General features: G+C 36.1%; 1 protein-coding gene across 1 annotated transcript; it reads right to left on the bottom strand.

The window, feature by feature from the left end:
• Nucleotides 1-1097: 1097 nt before the first annotated feature.
• Nucleotides 1098-8330, bottom strand: MAD2L1 (mitotic arrest deficient 2 like 1). The gene is made up of 5 exons (XM_059169403.1): nt 8106-8330; nt 7054-7200; nt 3703-3823; nt 2624-2727; nt 1098-1925 (listed from the first exon to the last, which is right to left on the bottom strand). The coding sequence occupies exons 1-5, from the start codon at nt 8176-8178 to the stop codon at nt 1753-1755; spliced, it is 618 nt and encodes a 205-aa protein (XP_059025386.1). The 5' UTR covers nt 8179-8330; the 3' UTR covers nt 1098-1752.
• Nucleotides 8331-25129: the final 16799 nt, after the last annotated feature.

Genomic DNA, 25129 nt, shown 5'->3' with positions numbered 1-25129 from the left:
TTATTTCTGGTCATTTAGCAGAGGCAGTGTTTCCAAAAGCACCTTGGAATTTCTTTCTAAAAAGAATTTCAAACTTTTATCCTAAAAGTAGTTTCAGGATTTTCAACTCTCTTCATATTTTTACTAACTTTCTATTTCTGCTTTCCTTCTCAACCTAATGTTTCATGTTGAGAGGTTATGAAAAGCCCAGTATTCAGTATTAGTGTCCACTTTGTACTACATCTTATGCTGGAAAACCAGACTCTTGACTACCTAATTCAACATCACTTCCATTTCTGAGAAAGACTTGTGGGTGGACCTCAATTATAGCTTCAATTCTCAAGGAGCTTGAGACAACAACAACAGCATTCATTACACCTATCACCAAATACTGGTACCTACTTGTCTTGCACTGAGAGAAGAATTGCCCTTTATTCTTAACAAGCAGGCAACAGGATCAAAGAGATCAGATTATTCAGGTGAAATAACAAAGACAAATACATATGAGATAAACCTGTGCAGTTACTTTCTGGTAGCTTGCCATGTATTTTCCTCTCCTTCTTATCTCAAACTTCAGAAAAGCCCGGACTCTGTTTCGTTCATCCCATTACTTAGCACATTAACAGTTGCTCACTTTGCAATTCTTGATTGAATGGATACAGGCTAGTGTTTTTACTTGACAGTGAAGATTAATGAGTTAATACATATAAAGAGCTTAGTATAGTGTCTGATACTAAGCACATAATTATTTTAAAATGAGGTAAGATTTAGAACAGAGACTAGAAGAGTCTTTTTAGAAGTTTGCCTTCAACTGACCTTGGAAAAATAAGGAAAAGTAGGCTGGCAATGAGGCTAGGAGTATAGAAAAGTTCTACAGGCCAAGGTATGCTAAAACAAATTAATTCCAAATGACATGTATTATTTTATACAAAGAATGATGCTTATTTTAAGTCCACAGTTATAAGATTAAAGGGGTATAATCAAAGCTTGTTCAATAAATTGAAAGTACCTTCAGACTTTAGTAGGCCCTGGTAGGCCCAATATATTATTTGCTATACTGAATCCATCCTATTTAACTGTGATAATACTACACCAATAGAAAAATATGTTAAGACAAATTTAAAACATACATATTTTAACTTTATTACATCATTATTTAAAGCTTGATTTTGTAAAACATAAAAAAATTCTTAAGAGTTCTGTATCACAGGAATTTAAACAGTGGCAATATACACAGCTTTGTAGGTTCAAGTTATATAAATTAAAATCAAATAATTGGAAATGTTTTCAATATGGAAAATATACAAATGAAATAAATGGCAAAAGTATCCAATAGGAACAATATTTCATTACTTACAGATTATCATTAGATAATTTCAGGATCTAAATAAAGACTGTGAATATTGAGACTTATTTTGTTGTATTTTATATTGCAGTATCTCTGTAACCTATATTCTGAGTCAAAGTACTTGACCAAAGGCATTTAGCTTTATAGCAATAGTTTTCCATCTACAGTTACCATCTTCAAAGGAATTGACATAACAGTGCTGATGTAATCTGCAAGTTCCCTTTTGAACAATGTGCAATAATTTATGTCAACCCTGTATAAAGTCATACAGGTACCAAAAAATGGAACAATTATGCACAGTTCAATAGAAGTTTTCCCCACCTAAAAATTAACCAACGAAACAAAATGTATCAATTATAGTTGACTTGGTTTCAGGAAAACCACATCTGAGAATTACAAGTACCATCACTGTCCTTATCTCATCCTCAGTCATTGACAGGAATTTTGTAGGCCACCATACTATTTACTTTGTGGATTGTAGTAGTGAATGAACGAAGACGGACTTCCTCAGAATTGGTAATAAACTGTGGTCCCGACTCTTCCCATTTTTCAGGAACAACCAAATCTTTGTCTGTATAAATCAGTAGATCAAATGAACCTAAATTGGGGATAAGATCATTAAAGTACAATTATTTTTTCAAAACCACAACTGCCCTTCCTGTCTCTTTCACATTTGAACCACCTATAGTGTCAGAAAAGCTAGGTTAGTTCGATCTCTTTACCTAACTGCTTTTCCTCAGTGGAAATTTTAGTACAAAACATACTGTACTCCTTTTAGTTTATTTTATGAAAAACTCGATTTTCTTTTCTTTAAAGAGAAAAACCACTAAAAATATTTGCAGGAAGTGTATCATTAATCATGAGACAGCATGAATCTAAGCCACAGAAAAGATAACAACTTGGTACTGTGATTGCCATATCCCAGTACCCAGAATGGCATATGGCATATTGAAGGTATTCAGGATATATCTGATGAATGAAGGAGTAACTCAGAAAAGACACAATTACAGCTATAAGTCTTAATTATAAACACAGAAATATGTAGAAAATAAAAATAAAAGAAATTACATCAAAATATTCAAGAGTGACTACAGTAGAATACTTTCATTCCTTTCCTTTTTAGCACTTCTAAATAAAATGCAAATAGCATTACTTTAGCTTTACAACATTTTTCTAATTCATGTAACATGACATTGATAATTAAGAAAAAATTTAATAAAAGCGTTAATTCTTAAAGTAGTAGCTTAGTCTTTTCCACAACAAATTTAAGCCAATGTGAAGTTGTAGAATACTTACAAGAAACTTCCAGCAGTGGCAGAAATGTCACCGTAGCTGTGATCTGTCTGATCACTGAACGGATTTCATCTTGTATAGCTTTCTGAGACTTTTCTCTGGGTGCACTATCAAAGAAATCAAATTAATTAATTCATTTTAACTTTTAATAAGTAATTTAAAACACTGGTAAAATTATTTATCTGATTAAGTGCTTTCAAAATCAAATAAGTAATGCATTCAAATGAGTGTTTTAACATGAATATAAATATATGTCCTTAAGAAACATAGTAGGCACAATATGTATCTCTATTGTTTCATTTACCCTTCCAATGATTTTTTAGGGTTGATCTTAGTATCAGGTCATTAAATAACAGAGGACTAGAAAAGCTGCCAAGTGCTTCAAGTCAAGCAAACTTCAGCATGTCTTAAAGATAACAAGTAGTATTTAAAATACTTAATCAGTATAATCATTTGGCATTTTTAGTAATGCCTAAATGTCTAATATCCTATTGCCTCAAATATGTTAATTATGTATGGAGTTATTTTTATAATTAAACATTTTCTAAAATAGACTAAAGATGACTTCAGGAGCAAAATTCATTACATTATGAGAGACAGTTTACAGGTAAGCATGCCTAGGACAAGGCTAGAAATTAGCATATAATGATGGGCATGTCCCATCCAGAGGATCTAAAAATTTCAGTTTAAGAAATGTCTAAGGAAGTTTGTAGCATTAAATGAAATACAGTAAGCTGGGGAAAAGTTTAGGATAATAATTCATGGTTAAAAGTACCTTTCAAAATTCATGAAGTGGCCCACCTATGATAGATACCATGTGTAGCTGTATGTATAGCACCATAAATAACTGAAGTTTGAAATTTATGGATTTAGCCTATGGGCAATTATGTTAAAACTCCATGATAGCCATAATTCTTTTGTGAGCTCAATCCTTCTCCACAGGAGATTAAAGATCAAATCTAATATACTTAGAAACAAACGACCTTACATGAAACTAGTTCAATATAATTAGAACTCATTTATAAAAGAAAACAGTTTTGGAAAGAATCTATTAAAGTGGAAGCAATTTACTTCATACTTACCTGTCATCTTTCGCAGTCTTGTCACACTCAATATCAAATTGCCACCTTTCAAGGACCTCACCACTTTCAATATTTGAGATGACTACCACCAGTTTCTGAACTGAACACTTGTATAACCAATCTGCAATACATAACAAGGCATCTTTTTTGGTTCACTGCATTACAAAACAACTCTCTTCCCAGGTCTCACTTTCTATCCTCAGCAAATTCCTACCACTAGGTATTTTGGAACTCTGCCAACCTGTACCGAAAACCTGTCCCACAATAACCTAGCTCTGGTTTTCGAATTCTCAATACTTATACCAGATGTATAGTACTGAGTGCTGAAGACAGAGTAGTGAACATGCAGTACACCCTAATCCAAGGGAAGATGCAGGATACGGCTATTAATCTAACCATTGCACTAATAAATGTAAAAATTATTAATTGTGATAAATGTTATAAAGTACAGTATGTGATGCAATGAGAGAATACAGGAAAATCTGACTCAGAGTTTTCACTTGACTTCAGCTCTACAAATAAATACCATTAAAATATGCACAAGGATACAGAAAAGGGCACAGGTCTTAAATACTGAAAAGGGAAGAGCATCTGCCCCGATGATTGAAAGAACGGTAATCCAACTACAGGAAAGAAAGGGGAGAATGAACAAGTTCAGTTTGTGCAGGATACATATGGGTCAGGCCATGTAAGCCCATGTGGGCGAAATTAAAGAAGTAATACTTGAACCAGGGAAGTCATTACTGTATTTGAAGTATGCTGTGATGAAATTAAACTTGTATTTCAGAACTATCCTTCTTGCTGTGATGTGGAAAGTAGAGTGGAGGTAAAGAGAGGATCCTTATTAATTAGCAATTCAAGCAAGAGGAAACAAGGCTTACAGGATAAACTAGTAGAGATGGATCAGTAGATAGATTCAAGAGATTTCATGGTTAAAACTGTTAAGATTTACTGATTACTTATGAGAAAGGAAGGGGAAAGACTCAGGGATAGCTCCCAGCTTTCTGGTTTATAACATTAGTTGGATGGTTGATCCATTCACTGAGAAATAGACTGCAAACTGGAGAGGATGCTTAAGTTTTTAAGATTTTAAGATTTTAAGTAATCTCCACACCCGACATGGGTCTGGAACTTATAACCCCGATATCAAGAGTTGCATGCTCCACTGACTGAGCCAGCCAGAAGCCCCTTAAGGTTAGTTTTCAAGTATCACTGGGATAGCCACGTGAAGCTATCAAGGGAGCCACTAAATCTATGAGCACAATAGAACTGGGCTGGATGTATGCTTGTGAGTCAACTACACAAAGGCTGTTACTGAAGCTATATACATGACATAGATCATCTAGAGAGAGATTATAGTAAGAAAAGGGCCTCAGGACGAGGCCTGAATTAATCTTGGAAATTGGGATAGTATGCTCAGGAGTCTGCAGGTTTTTTTTTTTTAAGACATAAAAACAATTTTATAATATTTAGGGCTTGTGGGCCACCTAGGTCTCTGTTGCAGAGTCTTAAGAAAAAAAGAGCCCTTTAATAATCTGAGAACATTTTTAGTTTGCAGGCAGTACAAAAATAGGCCACTTGCTGGATATGGGCTGTCAGCTTTGCTTACCCTTTGACATATCAACTTTTTCTCAATTTAGCTCTGAAAAGGAGATTGGGTAGCAACTTAAGGATTGGGATGCGTGGACATTTTTTTCTTTTAAAACTGAAGACAGGGGCGCCTGGGTGGCTCAGTGGGTTAGGCCGCTGCCTTCGGCTCAGGTCATGATCTCAGGGTCCTGGGATCGAGTCCCGCATCAGGCTCTCTGCTCAGCGGGGAGCCTGCTTCCTTCTCTCTCTCTCTGCCTGCCTCTCTGCCTACTTGTGATCTCTGTCTGTCAAATAAATAAATAAAATCTTTAAAAAAAAAAAAAAACAAAAACAAAAACTGAAGACAGATGAAACCAATGAAAATAACTCAAAACAAAGAAGTCAAAAATACCAGAGAACTGAAGTCCTTAAAAAGGCAAGAGGGATGGAGATTCAAATATACTGAACAATTTGCCTAAGAAGAGTAATTCCTTCATTTTAACTAAAATAAAAGGGCGAAATTGTAAAGGAAGGTCTGCATACACCTGAGGTGAAATATCCTCAGTGCAGTCTTTTTTTTTTTTTTTAAAGATTTTATTTATTTGACACAGAGAGAGAGAGATAGAGAGAGAGAAATATCAAAAGTAGGCAGAGAGGCAGGCAGAGAGAGAGGAGGAAGCAGACTCCCTGCTCAATCCCAGGACCCTGAGATCATGACTTGAGCCAAAGGCTTAACCCACTGAGCCACCCAGGTGCCCCTCAGTGCAGTCTTAAAGGAGACAACCCAAAAACCAGTAGCTTAGGTGGGGCTTGCCTCTCCATTAAATTACGATGACATAAGATTCTTAGTTGCTTACAGGTTTCAGGCTAAATAATCTGAGTACAGCCCTATGAATGAGTATGGGTGATTTAGCCCTGAAAATAATAAAAATACAATTAATCTAATTTTAAAAATAAAGTTCTTGATAACAGAACTGTATGATTCACAAATTTAAAAAAAAAGAGAGATGACTACTCTAAGTGTTTTTTAGAACTAGTTTTGGAAGAGCAAAAGGGGACCTAGAGAGAAATATTGTACAACACAGAAAAATTATAAGTGAGAATACTAAGTAGAGAAAAATATTGGGGGGGGGTAGGAATAGATCGAGAACAAGTACTGATTCAATTCAGTAACTTCTTGAGCTAAGAAAAACAATGAGTGTTCACATAGAAAAGGCTGACTGACTTCTAGGAAGGATTTTAAAAAAGACAAATGGAAATATGCAAAAAATAAGAAAACTCTATTAGGTGCTCTATTACTTAGTAGTTCTTTTTTTTTTTTAAGTTTGGCTCCTAGGTTGGATCTACTTTTATTTTTCTTTATCTTAAAGTAACGATGGCTTTAAACTCTAGGCAGCTACAGAAAATATATCATGTTAAAAATATATGGTGGATTTTTCTCCAATAATGACCACCACCATAGTACGTAAAATTCGAACTTGGTTCTATCTGGCTACATGAACTGCAAAAATCATTTCTAAGGGAGTGGATGGAGACAGTTCTGTGAAGCCATATCAGATTCCTAACATCAAAATATTCAACCCACTCACAATGCAGTATGGGAAGGGTGGACTTTCTTTCAATTTATGTATTATCTGTTTCCTTCCCATTAAGAATCACTATATTTGGGATTGTAGCGTTTTACACCTTTGTACAGAGCTGAAAAATGACCACCAAGATGCTAGAAAAAACACAGTCCTAAAAGGCCTGCAAAACTCAAAATGGTTTTCAACAATTAAATACCTTTCAGTTGTTCCACCACATTATTTAGGTATTTTATGAGCTCAGGATCAGTTGTTACAAGCAAGGTGAGTCCATATTTCTGCACTCTAGTAAAGGTTTCAGATGGATATATGCCACGCTGATACAAAATGCTGTTGATGCCAAATGCTGAAAACAACAGGAATGTTAAAGAAAAGTCATTATCACATTTTAACTCTGGAAAATAAAATACTTTCAGATGTGGCTGCCGTTTCATTAATGGTATAAAACTGTAAATGCCTAAACATGTATTTGGGGGCATCTTGTTGAAAGCACAGTAGGTAAAAGGTGGCATTAAACATCCTTAAAATCTTGCTTCTAAGTAAGAGAATATGATACCTACATTTCTGTGGCAATAAAAGAAAGTAACCTCAAAATGCATTTATCTACTGTCGAAGTAGTACTACAGCTCACTCTAATCCAAGTCCCAATTCAGATTATGGGATTCGAGGGGGTCACAATAGGCTTCTGCATCTGAGTTAGCAACTAATTAACTGCTCCCTCCAATGCTCTCAGCAAGCTTTCCACTTTATCCCGCCTTTCTCCTCACAAGTCCTGCCAGAGTCTATCTGAAGGTACAAGTGGCCTAGTCCAAAACAGCGTTTCCTAAATCTAATCCATCACCTCCAATACCGGAATCAAAACGCGGCTGAGGGGTTGTCAAAAATATAAATGGGCCCCACCCGGCTGTACTCCGCCTTAAGTCGCGGAGGCCGGGGTTGGGGGCTGTGGTGGGAAGTGCGGGGGCTCTGCAGTTTAAAGCAACGCTGCAGGTGGAGGGGCTATGCCGCGAGGCAGGCCTCAGCAGCACCTAGGCCTCCTGCTCCACCATTAGCAACGCGTCCGGGGGCGGCGCCAGCATTGGCTTCTTCCTAGATTCTCCCGCCAGGCAGGAGGCGGAGGCCGACAGAGCTTAACGGGAGGCATCTCGGTGGCCCCCCACCACCTCCCCCCCTCCGTGGCTGAGCCACGGGCCTACCCGGCGGCCTGGTCTCAGTTCTCCCCGCCCTCCGGCCTGCGCGAGGAGAACTTACAGAAGAACTCAGCTACGATTTCGGCGCTCCCGCGCAGGGTGATGCCTTGCTCCCGGGAAAGCTGCAGCGCCATGGCCGGTCCTACAGGCGAAGGAGTGAGCTTCCACCCGTCAGAGAGCGGCAGCAGAGATGTACACACCAATTCCCCGCCACTCGTTTCAAAAGTAACGACGCAGCGCGCCGTCGGGCCCTCCGCGCAGGCGCGACGAGCCTCTAGGCACCGCCCCACGCGGCGGGTCATGCAGGTCCTCTGTGCGCCTGACAGAGCAGGCCTCTCACGCAGGCGCAGTGGGTGGGCGTGTTCACGGCGTTCCTGGTCGTCCCGCTCCGGAGAGTCCTGCTTGAGCACTTAAGAGTTGTGGTCTGGTAGACGACGCTGTGGGAAGGAGACGCGGAAACCTGACTTTAGTGGCCGCTCCGTAAGCGTGCGGAGTGAGCGACCAGGGAGCCCGATTTGTTTGTTTCAAAGCTGTTTTCAAAGTGATACGAACTGTCCGTCAGCTGCATCTTAAGTGGCCTCAGTGATCCCTAGCCGGCGATTGAAACTTGCTAGATGCTTTGGGAGTCAGTCAAGAAGCCGCGTGCGCGGTAGCCAAGCCACCGCTTTAGAGGGCCTGATTACTGTATGGGAGCGCGGCTTTTCTTGAGAAATTGAGTTATGCTTAAAGGGACGAGCCGCGGCGCTTTTTTGTCCTGTGTCGGTCCTGGTCTCAGCCTTTCCCCCCTCAGTCCCGCAGTGAGGCAGTCTGGAGCGGCAGGGGACTGCAAAGGGCAGTCAGACTTGTGCGGGGTGTACCCCGCGCACGCTGCACCCACAGAGGCCGATCGGGAATAAGTTCACCTCATACAAAAGACCCACGTATACTGAAGGGCTTTTCAGGGAATTTTGACTCTCAAACTCAATGACTTCATGTTAGGATGGGAAGTACTAAAGCGCACCATTAATGTTCACGTCAGTTGAGAAACAATTTTATTCTTAAAGCAGTTAGAAAAATTATTTGTAAAATGACGTCTCAAACACTGTGTACCACACACATTTAGTTATATGAGAAACGCCTTCGTGTCTTATTTTTCTATTACTGCATAACATTCCCACAAATTAATGGTTCAGCACCCTTTTATTATCTCAGCCGTGTAGATCAGGAGCTGTTATGATCCCGCTGAGTGCTCTGCGTTGAGTCTCACAAGGGTGAAGTAAAGGTGTCTGCAAGTGCAATCTCATCTAAAATCTGGGGTTGTGTTCCAAGCCCGTTGGTTGCTGGCAGGATTAATGTCCTTGTTTCTTGGACTGAGGTTCTCAGTTTGCTAGTTGTTGGCCGGAAGCAAATCTTGTGCCTTTGCCAGGTAGTTCTTCCACAGGCCTTCTCATACTTCCGGTCCCACGATTCCGTGGAGATCCCTTTTAAGGCTTCGTCTAATTAGGTTAGACCTTGTCAGAGAATTTCCCCTGTGATGAATTTAATCTGGGAAGTGATACCGCATCATATTCACAGGTTCTGACCACACTCAAGCAGAGGAGATTGTATAAAATGTGCTCCTTAGAGGCCATGGATTTTGTGGCCATCTTAGAATGCTGGTTATGACAGCATATGTATCCGACTTTGATCAGTTTGAAGAGTAAACCATAGGTAATAGGCCAAGTAACCCTAAAATATTCTCCTTACCTCCTTTAGTCTCTTGTACCTGTGTGTATGTGTGTTTGAATCACCATCTTTTCACTCCTTCGACCAGGAACTTAAAGCCAGACTTCTGGCATCACACTGTTAGAGCATGATGCCCACCTTACTACAGATAAAAATTGTTCTCTTTCTGAGAATCTTTATAATACTCAGCACTTCAGTAAAGACTTCCTTCAGTTTCATGGTAATATAGTTTTTAAATTACCTGAAGATACAAATAGTTATTAGTATAATTTTGGAGATTCTAGAGCTTAAAAGGCTTGCAGAATATATGTTTTCCATGTATAGAAGAAGTATTTATTACTTTTTTTGTGCTTTGTGAGGAAAAGTAAGAAACAATTAAGTTTAGAAGACCAGGTCTGTACTTTTTGAGTTTTGTTTACTAGTTTTGTTTTAATATGTATACTGGAAAAAAAAAAAGAAAGAAAAATTAAAGTCTGCCTAACTCTTCAGCCCCCTCTCAGGTTACTTTCCTAATCTATCAATTCCTTTAGTCACTTTTCCACCTCAGGGCTTTTCATAATGTGCTTTTTAATGCCTAGAAATTTCTATTTCTATGTTCAAATTTCTAATTATGTTTATACTTTTTTTTCAATGTAACTGTATTGACCTCTTACACTATAAAATCCTGCCCTTATGTATTCTCATAGCATCTCAGAGCACTATTTCAGAGCATTGTTTTCATTCTTATAATGAAAACAATGACATTATAGTAATTATGCAATGATTTGTGTTATAGCATTCCTGTTACTGTAGAGGATCCATGATGACAGTGGCTAGTCCAACAATATTTGTTGAATAAATGATCATTTGAATATTTGCCTGGGAAAATTTCATGGAAGAACCCAAGACATTTTTAAATTGGAGAGCAGGTTGGATGGATGGGTGAGGTCACATTTTGGAAGCTTTGATTATCCATCGGAATTAGGTTGGACATTCCAGGGATTTCTAGACTCTTAGAATTAATATAATTAAAGGGGTATTTTTTTCAAGTATAAATTCAGTAGTGGTTGTAGAATGGATTGTGTATAGGTCAGTGGAGAGTGGTGGTCCTCAAACTTGAGAATGTGAAAGAATCACTTGGGTGTTTTGCTAAATGTAGATTCCTGACTTTTATTCTCCCTTCTCCAAATCTAATTCAGTCTAGTACCATAGCTGCTAGCCACAGGTGACTCTTAGGCACTTGAAATGTACTTGTCTGAATTGAGTTATGCTACAAGTATAAAAATACCAGATTTCGGGGCACCTGGGTGGCTCAGTGAGTTAAAGCCTCTGCCTTCGGCTCAGGTCATGATCCCAGGGTCCTGGGATCGAGCCCCGCATCGGGCTTTTTGCTCAGCGGGAGCCTGCTTCTCCCTCTCTCTCTGCCTGCCTCTCTGCCTCCTTGTGATCTCTGTCTGTCAAATAAATAAATAAAATCTTTAAAAACAAACAAACAAAAAAATACCAGATTTCAAAAACTTAGTATAAAAAAAATGTAAAGTATCACAATGATATGTTTTTCAATTGATTACATATTGAAATATTTTCACATGTATTAGATTAATTTCACTTGTTTTGTTTTAGTTTTTTTTAATCTGACTACAAGAACACTAAAATTACATGTGTGACTTGTGTGAGATTTCTGTTGGAAAGTGATGCTCTACTTAATGGGGTCTAAGAGATTACATATTTTAACCAGCATCCCAAATGATCCTTACACTACTTTTAGAAAAGCATTAGACCATAATGGATATTTTAGTAATGCTGGCCTAGGAGGTTGAGAGCCTGGACTAGATGGATGCCAAAGAGTTTGAATAAGAAGGGGTATATATTTATATATATATATATTATTTTGAGGCAAGAATTGAGTTGATGACTTGAGGGAGAAGAATGTACTGGTAGTACAGATAAATCCAAGGTGGCAAGCTTGCAATACAGGCTAGTGTTGGTAAAATCTGTGGGGATGTTAGGAAGAACTGCCCAAACTCTGAGCCTATTTTATTTCTTATTTAGCACTTTAACACTTAAGATTCCAGAAGCTTTGGAGAGATGTCTATCCTATTAATTTTAATTCCTTGGTTTGACATTGACTTATCTAAATCATCTTATCTTTACAGAATTTTTTTTTTAAAAAACTTGTTTTCAGCTACTTGAGTTTAGTTTTATTTATAATTCAATGAAGTCTTTCTAAGTTTGGGGAGGAAGGAGGAATATTTGGATAGTGAGAAGTATCAATATAAATTAAGACTTATTTCTGAAGAAAATTCAAGCAGAGAGCATAACCAAACAAACTCATATCAATAAAAGAGATAACTATGAAAAAGTGTATCATGAGCAGGCCTATATTCAGTATTAGGATGCTAAAACCAGAAATGAAATTGCTGAAGCTAGAATCAAATAGAATTTTAGACTGAAAGTAACTTAATTAATGACTTAGTAGAATAATCTTATAACTGAGGAAATTGAGATCCTGAGTGATACATGGTTAGTCTAAGATTCAATATCTAGTTAGAAGATTCAGTAGTAGAATCTAGAGTTCCTGACTTAGACTCTTGTTAAATTTTATCAATTTGAGGACATGCTAATTAATGCTCTTGTTTTTAAAGGCTATTTTTAAAAAATAAGCTGATTTTAAATTAAAATTTTTAAATATTTATTTATTTCTTTTAGAGAGCGAGCATGAGTGGGAAAGGCAGAGAGAGAGGGAGAGAGAATCTCAAGCAGATTGCCCTGAGCAAGGAGCACCCCATGGGGATCGATCCCAGGATCCTGAGATCATGATCTGAGCCAAAACCAAGTGCTGGGGGCGCCTGGGTGGCTCAGTGGGTTAAGCCTCTGCCTTTGGCTCAGGTCATGATCCCAGGGTCCTGGGATCGAGCCCTACATCGGGCTCTCTGCTCAGTGGGGAGACTACTTCCCCCTTCTCTCTGCCTGCCTCTCTGCCTACTTGTGATTTCTGTCTCTTTGTTCAATAAATAAATAAATAAAATCTTTAAAAAAAAAAAACAACACACCAACTGCTGGACCCTTAACTGACTAACCTACCTGGGTGCCCCGAGATTAAGGATTTTTATTCAATAACCTGTACACATAACTTATCAAGAAAACAACAGTTACAATCCATAATGCATTTTATGTTATTACACAAACTGTTTCAACTGCCAGAAGATGGCACTATTTACATGTAAAATAATACCTTTTAAAACTTAAATGTGTATCTGTTTCAATTTGTGCTTCAGTTCAAAGTAAAATTAAAGAAAAATGTATTTAGTGGCTTCTAAGTTGTCTGTATATGTGAAATACATCAGAATGAAATATTAATCATAATATAGAATTCATATCCTTCTTGTAAACACTTAGTATATGGATGCTCAGCATTTATATTTACACTTAATTTGCATATTAAGTTTTTTTACATGGAAAAAGGAATCATTTTAGTTAATGGAATCATTATTCTTACAGACTGATGAACGTTTTCCTTCAAATCACTAGGTATTACTTTATTTCTGAGGTCAACATCTTGACATAAAGCAGTGTTCGCTCTGAATCTGATAAAACAGAGGGATACTTTATGATATCGTCAATAAGAAATGCATTTACTAAATTTTGAAAAAAATTACTGTGCACATAGGTAATAAATAAATTAATTATTAATTATGTCAGTTTGGGGAATTTGCTTTTTTCTTTTTAAAAAAAGATGTTGTCATAAAGACCTATTTTCCTCACATACTTCCCAGCTAAGGAGTTTCTTTGATTGTTGGCCCACATATTCAATAAGATAGCACGACAAATTTGAATCATGACCTTTTATTAATAAGCAATGGCTTAGTAAAGTGAACAAATATAACCCCATACTGGTATAATTTATAATGTTTAATTATCCAGTTGCATATTTAGGATGTTATAATCTTATCTTTAGTAAAAATTAAGAACCAAATATTGAAAACATATGAACATATTAATAAATCCATAAGTTCTTATAATGAAAAATATGGGCTATTTCCTATCAGAAAGTATTACTGTGTTTTGTTATGATTTTGTTTTTATATTATAATTCTCTTATATAATGGCATATAATCACTTAGAGGTCTATTCATGGCTCAACCATGATTAGGTATCAAAGGTATAACTTGAAAGGTAGATGATAATATTATTTATATTTAATCCCTAGAGACTGATGGAACGTGTGTGTGTGTGTGTGTGTGTCTGTGATATATATATATATGAAGACTGGGTTCTGCAATCAGTTGGATTTGACAGCACAGTGTATTTTAAAATGTAATTGAACTTCAAAACAACTTAGAACATTTTCATGTATAGAAACTATCAACACAAAGCCTCTATGAAGAATTAAAAAGCCATGGTTGCTATTAAATTAATAAAAATAGATTTAATTTCTTAAATGATTTAATAATTATGTATTAAATTTGATCAAACATTTTATGCCTATCATATTTATAGTTTGTCGTTACTTTCTGTATGTAGGATTATTTTTATTATTGCCCATATGTAAGTAATGATGGATTAGTTCTGCTAAATCTGTCAACTACTAATTAGACTAAAATGTTATCTGAGTAAATAAGGTATTTTTTGAGGAGTTTTACAGACGTAATAAAATAAATAAACCTTAAATTTGGTCTTTATAAAATTTTGTGAATACCAATTTATAAAACTCTTATGAGAAGAAAAGGCTTTGTGAGAACATGGAAAATCACTTTACTTTAAATTTATATTTTTCTGTTTACATAAACTTGGTTTTGTCAACTGGAACAATTTCTCTTATAAGCGTCCTTGTCTTTGTAGTTCATTTGAACAATACAGTAGTCAAGCCATATTTATCAGGTTACAGATCAGTCATGCACATTAATTCTATTATTTCTGCTGGGATTTCCCACTTAAAAATAGAATATGGCAGTATTTTTTATTCTTAAGTAATGTACATAGTCTGTTTAATATCAACTGACAACAAAACGGCCTACTGAACCCCAGAGTTTTTGGTTTGGTGTTGGAGATTAAGTGGATTAAAAAAAATGGTATCTTTTAATTTTTGTTTAGTCTCAGTATAGTTGTAAATAAAGATGCTAACTTTTCACACCAAAATAGATGGCAATTATCTGTTGTAAGGTAGTCTTTTGGATAAACCAGAATATACCTTTTTAAGGCTGTGTTATATTCATATCAAAAGGAAATTTGAAACTTCATTAATTTGTGTATCTCTAAGAACATTCTTGCAAACTCTTATCTGAGAAACAAGAGGCTGGAACATTTAGATATTCAAAATATATTCACAGAATTTTGATATTCTTAAAATTGAGGTGTGGTTATGAGTTTGTATAACTGAGAGTTATTAATGAGATAGGTTCCATTTTGGTTTTGGAATTTTACATTAAGATTCTTATTAAATTTGAGTTATCTTTAATTTCTATTGACTTAATAAGAAATTATAATGTTTAACTCCTAAAGGCAGCCAAATATACTATTGCAACATGGTTTAGACATCTTAGGGACTTATGTGCTGTTATCCCTTGGATAGCTGCCTGCCTTATGAAAAAGGTCAGGAGTGTGGAAAGGGCAGGCCATTACTTAACGCTCCAGTTATGCCTGAAACTTGAAGGAGGGTTATTTGAAGGACTCTGGAAATGTGTATATACCTTCCTCTTTTCTTTCTCAAACATCTTGTTTAAAATAGTGTATCCCATTAGTAACAGAAAAAAATGATGAATATACACCAATGTAGGTTTATTTATCTCTAAATTATAAACATTTCCAGACTATTAGGTACATGTAGTATATACTGTACTTTATATTTATACATATTTAAAATATATATTTATGTATGCCAAATGTTATATTTTATATATGTTATATTTAAACATAATAAATATATATATATTTAAACATACACAAGTTAGAAATTAAAGAACGATGAGATAAATGTTTCTTTTAAAAATGATTCTTGTTGGAGCTCCTGGGTGGCCCAATCTGTTAAGCATCCAACTCTTGGTTTCAGCTCAGGTCATGATCTCAGGGTTGTGAGATCGAGTTTGTACCTCTGGTTCTGAGCTCGGCATGGAGTCTACTCCAGATTCTCTCTCCCCCTCTCTCCTACTCTTTTCCTCTCCCCACTCAGGCTCTCTCTCTTTCCCTATAAAATAAATAAATAAAATCTTTAAAAATGATTCTTGTTATATCACTAGAAAATAATTTATTTTTATGTTCACTAAAGGTATTAATAACTGCATTAAAATTTATGCCATTATATGCCTCATTTTTAAAAAAAGGCTTAATTATTTGTAAAGAATGATTTAAAAGTCTGATACTAAGTTCAGTTTATTTTGATACTTGTTAGATTTTTGGTTTGTTTTTGTATTTTTTTGTTTTTGTCCTTTTAACCATCAAAGCTAAAAAAGATACATCACAAAGATATGAAGGTACAAATGGAAGATGTTCATTATTGACTTATTTTTTATTTTTGTTTGTATTTTTACAATTTTAACAAATGGATCTAAAAACAAAGATTTAAGCAGTTTTGACCCATTTATTAAAGATATGAAAACACATCTTTCTATTAATTTGAAACTAATTGCTTCCACCTTTAATTGCCTTTGGAACTAATTTGTAATTTAGAAAAATTATAAATGGACTAGAAAAATCTGTTTCCAAGTTTTTCGATTGTACAGAGGAAGTTTTTTTTTTTTTTTTACTAATTGATACAAACATGCTCTCTCAGCAGCATGGCTGACTTTTGAAAACCATTTGCTCATTCATTTAAAAAAGTACCTTTTCCTTTGAAAGAACATACTGAGTGTTAATTTTTCTGAAATTCTTGTTAGATAGCATAGTACTGAGTGTTACCTACGTGAAGAAAAGGTGAGTAAATTTGAAACAGTTGACCTTTATTTCCTCAAGTTACCAACAGTGACCTGTGACTTTCTGATATGTAGACTGTGTGAGGGTGCAGGTGTCAATGCATTTGTTACATTTTAGTACAGTATATTTTCTTAGATTAAAAAATAACAAGAGTAGATATTCTAGCAGGTCTTCTTATACCCCCAAGGGACTGTTTTGTGAATATATTCCACATTGGAAATCATTAGTTAAAAGTATGTTTACAGAAGCCCTATTGACTGAAGGATAAGGCACCCTGAGCTGGGGATAGTATGGTTCCCTGCTTGCCCCCTCTCTCAGGTAGACATGGAATAGACAGATGTAACTTGGATGACTATCTTGCCTGTGTGGAAATGTCATTCTCAATGCCAGCTTCTGCCAGACCAATCCTGTGAGGAAAATACATTACTGTTATTGGGAAAGGGTGCCCGAGACTTTTGAACACCATTCATTTTTCACTTAAATCTACCAAAGGCAAAGGCGGTTTAAGAATAAAAACCCTCTTAGGAGTTTCAACAAATTCTTATGTGGTAAAATTCCACTTGGATCACATGAATAACCTTACTACTGGCAGCATAGAGGTGGAAGGTCATGGCCCTGTCTAGCAAGCAGCAGTCTCCAGCCCATCTACCAGAAGCTGCATTCATAGGCACACGTGTAAGAAAAGGGTGTCATCCTCGCATGTTCTAGAGAAACGTTTTAGAGGTGAGATATCCAGACAATGTAAAAAGAACTCAAAAGGGACTTTTCCTCCCTCATCTGTAAAATGGAGGCAACGATAGTACTTGTCACATCAAATTTTTGTGAGGATTACAGGAGATAAGACAACTGAAACTTTGGTTTATTGTTAATATATTATTCTTGTTATTGTTATATTCTTGTTATTATTAATTATTGTTATTATTAATTAGATAGCTTTTCTCCCACTTTCCCAAGCACCTTTCCTGAGTCTAATACATGTGTAGTCAAGGATAACTAGAGGAGTCCTCAGGTAACACAACTTAAGGAAAGAGGTGAGAACAGACCCTCTCTTACCACTACAGCCAACAAGATACAATTTTAATAGCTAACATTTATTGAGCACTTCTTTCCTGCCAGACACTCTTCCAAGTACTTTACGGGAATCTACTTATTTAATCCTTTCACAAGCACACAAGTTAGGTACTTTTATTACCTGTAGTTAGAAAACTAACTTATAGAGCAGGGTGGGTGGAGGGGGGCAGACAAAATTAACTTATAGAAGGAAGTTGAATAATTTATCCAAGATCACCCAACTCTGAGAACTGAAGTCAACTCTAAGCAATCCAGATGGTAGCAGGATGTGAATCCCGAGAATGTGGAAGGTTTGGCTATATTGTAGATAATCTATCATGAGATGATGCATAGTGGGTCCTTCTGTCCTGTCCCTCCCTCCATTCTTGATGTGAAATATTAAGTGAAGGGAGGAACAATCTTCCATTTCTCAATGGAGGAGGAGGCAAGTTAGGGAAGAGGGGAGGAAAAAGATAGGTAGACAAGAAAAAAGGGTTGGAGAGATTCTGGGGGCAGCCACTGTCGGGAACGGGAAGAGAATTCAACCAAGGAGAAATAATAGCACAGAGCATTGTTCCCCAATAGATGTTTACTGAGTAATATTTATCTCATGATGTGGAGCTGAATGGATGCAAGAGGGGGGAAAACCCAGCCTTTCTTTTCCAGGCGGATCTAGCTGGGGAGCGAATACACCAAAATACATAAAAAGAAGGCATAGGATAACAACCAAGTGAATATACGCAATAAATGCAAAATGAATTCAAAGAATTCATTTGGGAATGTGTCATGAAGGACATAATAGTACTTGAAGGGTGTTCAGAACTTCAGCAGACAAAGATGGGTGGCTGTTAGGGAAGGTTAAATTGACCCACACCATTAAGTCTGGTGTGGGTCATAAAGAAAAAGTAGGACAATAACCTTTTTGGATGTAGACATATAGGAAGGATATTATAGGTACAGAACTTAACATCAACAGAACAAAAGTATGAAAGCACCAAACCAGCTCACTTTTACCCAGGACATAGTCTTCATGTAATAAAATCACATCTGTGTCCTTTTTCTAAAGAGCCTTGTGTGGCAGGCTGAAAAGTTGGGACTTTTCCCAGGAGACATGAGAAAGCCATTGGAAGTTTTGGAACTTGGGAAGAATATAATTATAGCGATGTTTTAGTAACATAATGGTAGCTGATGTGAAATACAGACTGGAAAGCTATGTAACAGTCCAGGCAAGAAGCACTTAAGGCTGTTCTTTCACTGTTTAAAGTGCAGCGCGTGCTATAATCATCAGCAGAATCCTTCCTTTTGCTTCATTCTCATAGATTCATCAGTTTCCCCACTTTTCTCCTTATCTTTGGTGTCTTTGATTTCTGGGTCTTTATTTCCTCCAAAATTTCACTCTTCTTCTTAGTTCCTACGCTTTCCTCTTGGCCTTGTTTAGTTTGTCTTCCCCTGTTCTATGTGTGTCAGCTGTTCTGCTCTGATCTGACATGATGCAGAGAGTAGGCCTGCACATTTCAGCCTCACCACAGAAGACTCCAATCAACCGAGGGCCAGACTCACTCCGTTCCTCACGTCACTGCCATATCCCACAATATTTGCTTAGCTGTAATGATTCCTAATGTTTGATGTCATTTTATTATTTAAATTCAGTAAAGTATTTCTGCCTTTTTCCCCCGTGAGATTATGACTAACAGAGGACCATGTTAAACTTAGTGTGGTTGTATTTGTGAGGAGAAGATAAGGATAGTAGTTCTAGTAGCCCTATACGTTTCTTATTGTTTTATTAGGTTTTCATGTAATTTTATCCAAATTTGAAAGTCTTTAAAACTAAAGTCAGAAAGTCATGTACATTAACTTGATCTTGATACTCTCCTTAAAATGCTAAAATATTGCCACTGGTTTCTATCTGGATACATCGTTTTTCTATTTAATAAGCTACCAGTTTCTACTTTCTCTTACAGTGACTTAGTATTCAAAACATAATGAACATTTAAGTATAGAGGTGAAAATAAATAGAAAAATGAATGAAAATGAATAGAAAAGTCTTGAATCTGAAATATGGATATATCTACATACATACACAATATGTTCCTAAGCCATTTGAATCCCTAATAACCTTCCTTTAAAAGCATCATTACAGTGGTTTCTAAGTATCTCAAAATTATTTTTAAGTTAAAGCTTTAGGAAAGTAGAAATTCTGAGTAATTAATGCTTAGTGAAAATTTACCAAAGGCAATAAGAAAGCATCAAGTACATAAGAGCGACTTTTTAATTATGAGATATTTTATGAATGATTCAGTCCTACACTTCTTGCAGACTTCCACATGAAACCTTTTCTCTTCCTTTTTTCTTCAGTGAAAGAGGACAATCAAACTTGGTTTTCTCTTGAAAGCCAAGAAAGAGCTCAAGAAAGGGTAAAAAATGGATAGCAAGAAGTTCTTTATTGTGGAAAATTAATCCATTTTGAAGTTCAATGGGAATAGGCGATGTTTGAATTTTGTATAGAAAATTTATCTAACTTCATAATTAACTTGATTATTGGATTTACTATGTAAACAAAGTATAATGTTCCTTAAAGCCTATAAATAACTACTTTTTCTAACCATAAAAGATTAAGTGAAAACAAAGGGAGTGAACAAAAATGGGAGGGGGTCACAGATCTGTATCTACATGGAGGAAGAGGGCAGTACTTTTGGGGGAGTGCAATTTACATGAGCATCTGGGTCTTTTGTCATGTTTTGGATGGATGACCTGAGTCTGATATATTGGTGAATAGCATTAACAAAGGTCTGGTTGTCAAAGGCTAGAAAGAAAAATGCAATTAGCCACAGCAATGAGGTGATGTCTGTGTTTGGGGGAAAAAACCGACACCTAACTGGCAATAGAAAACACTGAAATGATAACATCAGTAAAAGGCCAGATTTTGTGTGTGGGGTGTGTGTGTGTGTGTGTGTGTGTGTGTGTGTGTTATCTATTATATACTGATCTTACTCAGTAGGATATGACAAAAATGTCATTTTTTGGTACTGTTTGGTTTATGTGATGAAAGGGAATGTGTACCTGTTATCAAAGAAGTGACATGAACTCAATGCATTTTTAACTCATAAACACTAATTTCACCCACCTGACATTCTCAATACTGTTTGTTTCTATTGAAGAAAATTAGAAATAAATAAAAGTGCAAAAGAAGTTTGCTCTTTTATGGTCTTTTTTTTTTTTTTTTTCTTTATAAACCTTGCCATCCATAGTAGAGAAGCATATCTAATCTCCCAATTAGGTCAGGCCCCAGGATAATCAATCTCTTTAACAGCAGATGCCTTGTTTTAGCAAATGAATGCTTGGTTTCAAAAGCAGTTTTGTGTTGAGAGAGGAGTGCAGTTGGCATGGGTGATTAGAACTCTTTTAAACCCTATAAAAAGCTTCTGTAGATTGTTTTATGCCCACACTTTGTGAATTGAAGTAAATGCTGTATATCTCCATCTTAAAATGAACATGGTGGGGACTTTATACAGCCTGTGAGAACATCTACATGCATATAAATGGAATTATTTGAAGTCCAACAATTTTATGGCCATTTGAATTAAACTGTGATTTTGACAACATCTAAAACTAGTGAATATGCTTTTAGTAAATGTTCTTTGTATAATTTAAATATGCTCCTTAACGAGCATAACTTTATTAGGTTAACAGTTTTTAAACTGAAAATACAATGTCAAATTAACATGATTCTTATATTGTTTAGCCTATATTTACATTAGCCTATAAATACCTTTCTTCATGTCTGATGCCTTTTCAGTTCATAGTCACAACATGTGTAAATGAGCGGTGTGCAAGCCAACTTTGAAATCAAGAAAAAAATCATTTAACATTAAAGTTTATAAACTGTGTATTAAGTCAAAACTATAGTTTGACTGTATTTTGCTCAAAAAGCTCATTTAATCTAAGACTGAAATAGTGTGACATATTTTTCTTTGTGGTCTAACAAAAAAAAAATCTCTAGGACTTCAGTAAATTATTTTAGATAATATTGTCCAAAATCTGATGGCTGGAACTCATCAGTAATGCCTGAATGTGCCACACAAAATAATTCAGAAAGCTGCAGGAGTATTTATTTCCTTTATTAGGAGAGCAGTCACATAATTAGAAGCATTAAGTTGAAACTTTTGTAAGATAGTTAAGAAAAAAAAAGCATTCACTTGAATATTTAGAATGTTCTCATTTCAACTTTATTGTATAATAGTCAGTTCTACCAATTTTTCTCCCCTCTTAAAAATTGTTTCAATCATGCCTAATCTGTAGAAAGCTAATATTTTCCATAGTGAAGGTGGATAAGACATCTGAGGAAAAATTAAAAGCAGATGGTCTTCAATTTAAGAAACATTTGATACTAATTACTTCTTACCTTTCATTTGACTTAAATGTCGGTGAGTGTATAGGGTTACATTACTTTTTAAAGTAAGTTTTAAGGCTACATTTGGTAGATAAGGTAGAGATCCAGTGAGATGAGATTTTAAAAATGCAGGCATTCTTAATAATACCAAATATAGAAATAGAACTGTGACAATTCACTTGTGCTCATTCTAACTTATAATAGCATTTTAATATGATTAGTGAAATGGTTTCTGTGCATTAAGATCCCTAAGGTTTTTAACTGGAAAACAGTTTAATGTCCAATGTGTTATTCAGCTATATTAAAAAAAATTTTTTTTTAAAGATTTTATTTACTTATTTTCAGAGAAAGGGAGAGAGAGGAGAGAGAGAGAAAAGAAGTTTTCAGGGGGAGAGGGAGAAACAGGCTCCCCGCTGAGCCAGAAGCCCGATGTGGGGGTAAATCACAGGATCCTGGGATCATGACCTGAGCTGAGAGCAGACACCTCATTGGCTGAGCCACCCGGCATCTGAGCTCAGCTATATTTTAGATTTAGAACTTTATTTTATTGCTGTAACATGTAAGGCAGTTTACATTTGATTTAGTGGAATTAACACTTAGCTTTACATGATAGATTTCATACTCAGATCCCAGTGATTTTCAGAATCCAGAGATTTCCAGACTAAAAATTTTCTTTCTTTCTTTCTTTTTTTTTTTAAGATTTTATTTATTTATTTGACAGACAGAGATCACAAGTAGGCAGAGAGGCAGGCAGGGGTGGGGGGCAGGCTCCCTGCTGAGCAGAGAGCCCGATGTGGGGCTCGATCCCAGAACCCTGGGATCATGACCCCAGCCGAAGGCAAAGGCTTTAACCCACTGAGCCACCCAGGCACGCCCAGACTAAAAATTTTCTGATCACAGAGCTCTTGTACCTAATTGTATACATGGATTATTTCTCCTTAGACACGCACACATATTCACATGCATACACAAACACTATAATATGAAAAAAAAAGTCTGAAAGAAAACATTCCAAAATATTAACACTATCTTTGGGTGACAGATAAATTTGGGGGTGTTTATAGAATTGGCTTACATTTTTAATGTTTTTTTAATAATTAGGAAGAATTATAGCTATTTTCAGTTTCAAATAACAGACACATTATAATCCCAGCATAGGTAGTGTGTAGTTTGACAAGAGTTTTCTCCTGTTCTGTGAAATCTCTGTAAGGGCAAATACCTGTTCCTGTCTTAGCACTCTCACTTTGGCCCTAGTGTTGAAGTAAACCACTCCATGAAAGTTATAGTTTAATCCTACATTGGAAGAAGTATGTTGTATTTAAAGCATCCCAGGAATGGGGGCGCCTGGGTGGCTTAGTCGGTTCAGTGGGTTAAGCTTCTGCCTTCGGCTCAAGTCATGGCCTCAGGGTTCTAGGATCGAGCCTTGGATGGGTGCCTACTTGTGATCTCTGTCAAATAAAAAACAAAACAAGCAAACAAAATAAACAAACCTTTAAAGCATCCGAGGAATGATCTCAAATAACGAAGAGTAACCATGGTAAATAGAAACTGTACCTATTCAGGATCTCAGGAGCACTTTGCAGTTTTAAAAATTATTGAAGCCCCCAAAGACCTTTTGTTTATATTATATCTATGGGCATTTATCACATTAGATGTTAAATCTGAGCTATTTTTTAAATAAGTATTAATACATTTAAAAATAACAGCGAATACCTGTTATTTGTTGACACACATAATATAGTTTTTTGAAAACAAAATAAATTATGTTGAGAAGAATGACACTATTTTCCTATTTTTGTAAATGTCTTTGAGGTATGGCTTAGCAGAAGACCGTTGGCTTCTCTGATCTGCTTTTGCATTCAATTTCTTACAGTGTGGTATTTTGGTTGAAGTATATGAAGAAAATTCAGCTTTATACAAATGTATTGGAAAAGGAGGGACATTTTAATAACTTTTTCAAGTAACTGTAGATATTCTTTTTTAATATTACACCAAAGCTCAGGAAGTACTAGTTTGTTTAAGATTACAGGTTATATGAAATTTAAAACTATATCAACGAACTTTTAATGCCTTTGAAACTAGCCCATTTCTCAAGAAGATTTCTAATAGGAGTCTAACTTATGCTTAAAAAAAATAAATTATAATATTGCAACAATAATAACACAACCCCAAGGTTAGGAGGGTAATGTTTTAATATGCGTCAAAGTTGTTTCCTAAGAAACATTGCTCACACTTCTGAACCTGATTTCTTTCTCTCTTTCTTTTCGTATTTTTTAAAGATTTTATTTATTTGTCAGAGAGAGAGAGAGAGAGAGAGCAAGCACAAGCAGGGCAGCAGCAGTCAGAGGGAGAAGTAGGCTCCCTGCTGAGCAAGGAGCCATGAGCGACTAGATCCCAGGAACTTGGGATCATGACCTGAGCCAAAGGCAGATGCTTAACCAGTAGTTTAGCATAGGCATTTTAAATTGAACTCTTTGCCTCTGGATTCCATGTGTTCATTGAGTAGTATTTCTGCATTTCTTAACCCCAAAATTCAGTTGATTCTTCTTCTAATATAAGCCTTCAATAGTTGTTACTTATTATTAATAAATTGTTATTTATTCATTAATCTCCTACTTTTACCTGGATAAAATAACAATTTGGACTTTTAAGATCCATGGCCAACTAGGTACATGCACCTCCAATGTAGACAGGGTTACCGCTTTGCCACTAGCACAAGCCTCCGTCTCAGGGCAGATCCCTCTTTCCATCACAGAGAGCTGTCCCCAAGGCATACTTCCCAAGGTCAGGCTGCCACTGAGAGAGGAATGCCCCATATTGAACTACCCAGTTTGTTCTTCTAATATTTCCAATCCGATAAGTCACTCCTTATCGGGTTGAAGCAGAAGTCAGAAAGGTTACTGCAGTGGATGAATTTTCACATGGAACCTGAAACCAGCGAAGTGGAACTCCCCTCCCAGTAGATAAGTTCTCTATCAATATGTGAGAGGTAATTTCAGCACCCATCAGGCATTCTTAACTCTGGGTAATTAGCATAAAAGCAGCGAATTCAG

This window comes from Mustela lutreola, chromosome 1, assembly GCF_030435805.1.
Source record: "Mustela lutreola isolate mMusLut2 chromosome 1, mMusLut2.pri, whole genome shotgun sequence".
Taxonomy (NCBI): Eukaryota; Metazoa; Chordata; class Mammalia; order Carnivora; family Mustelidae; genus Mustela; species Mustela lutreola.
This window is presented reverse-complemented; position numbering and strand designations above follow the sequence as displayed.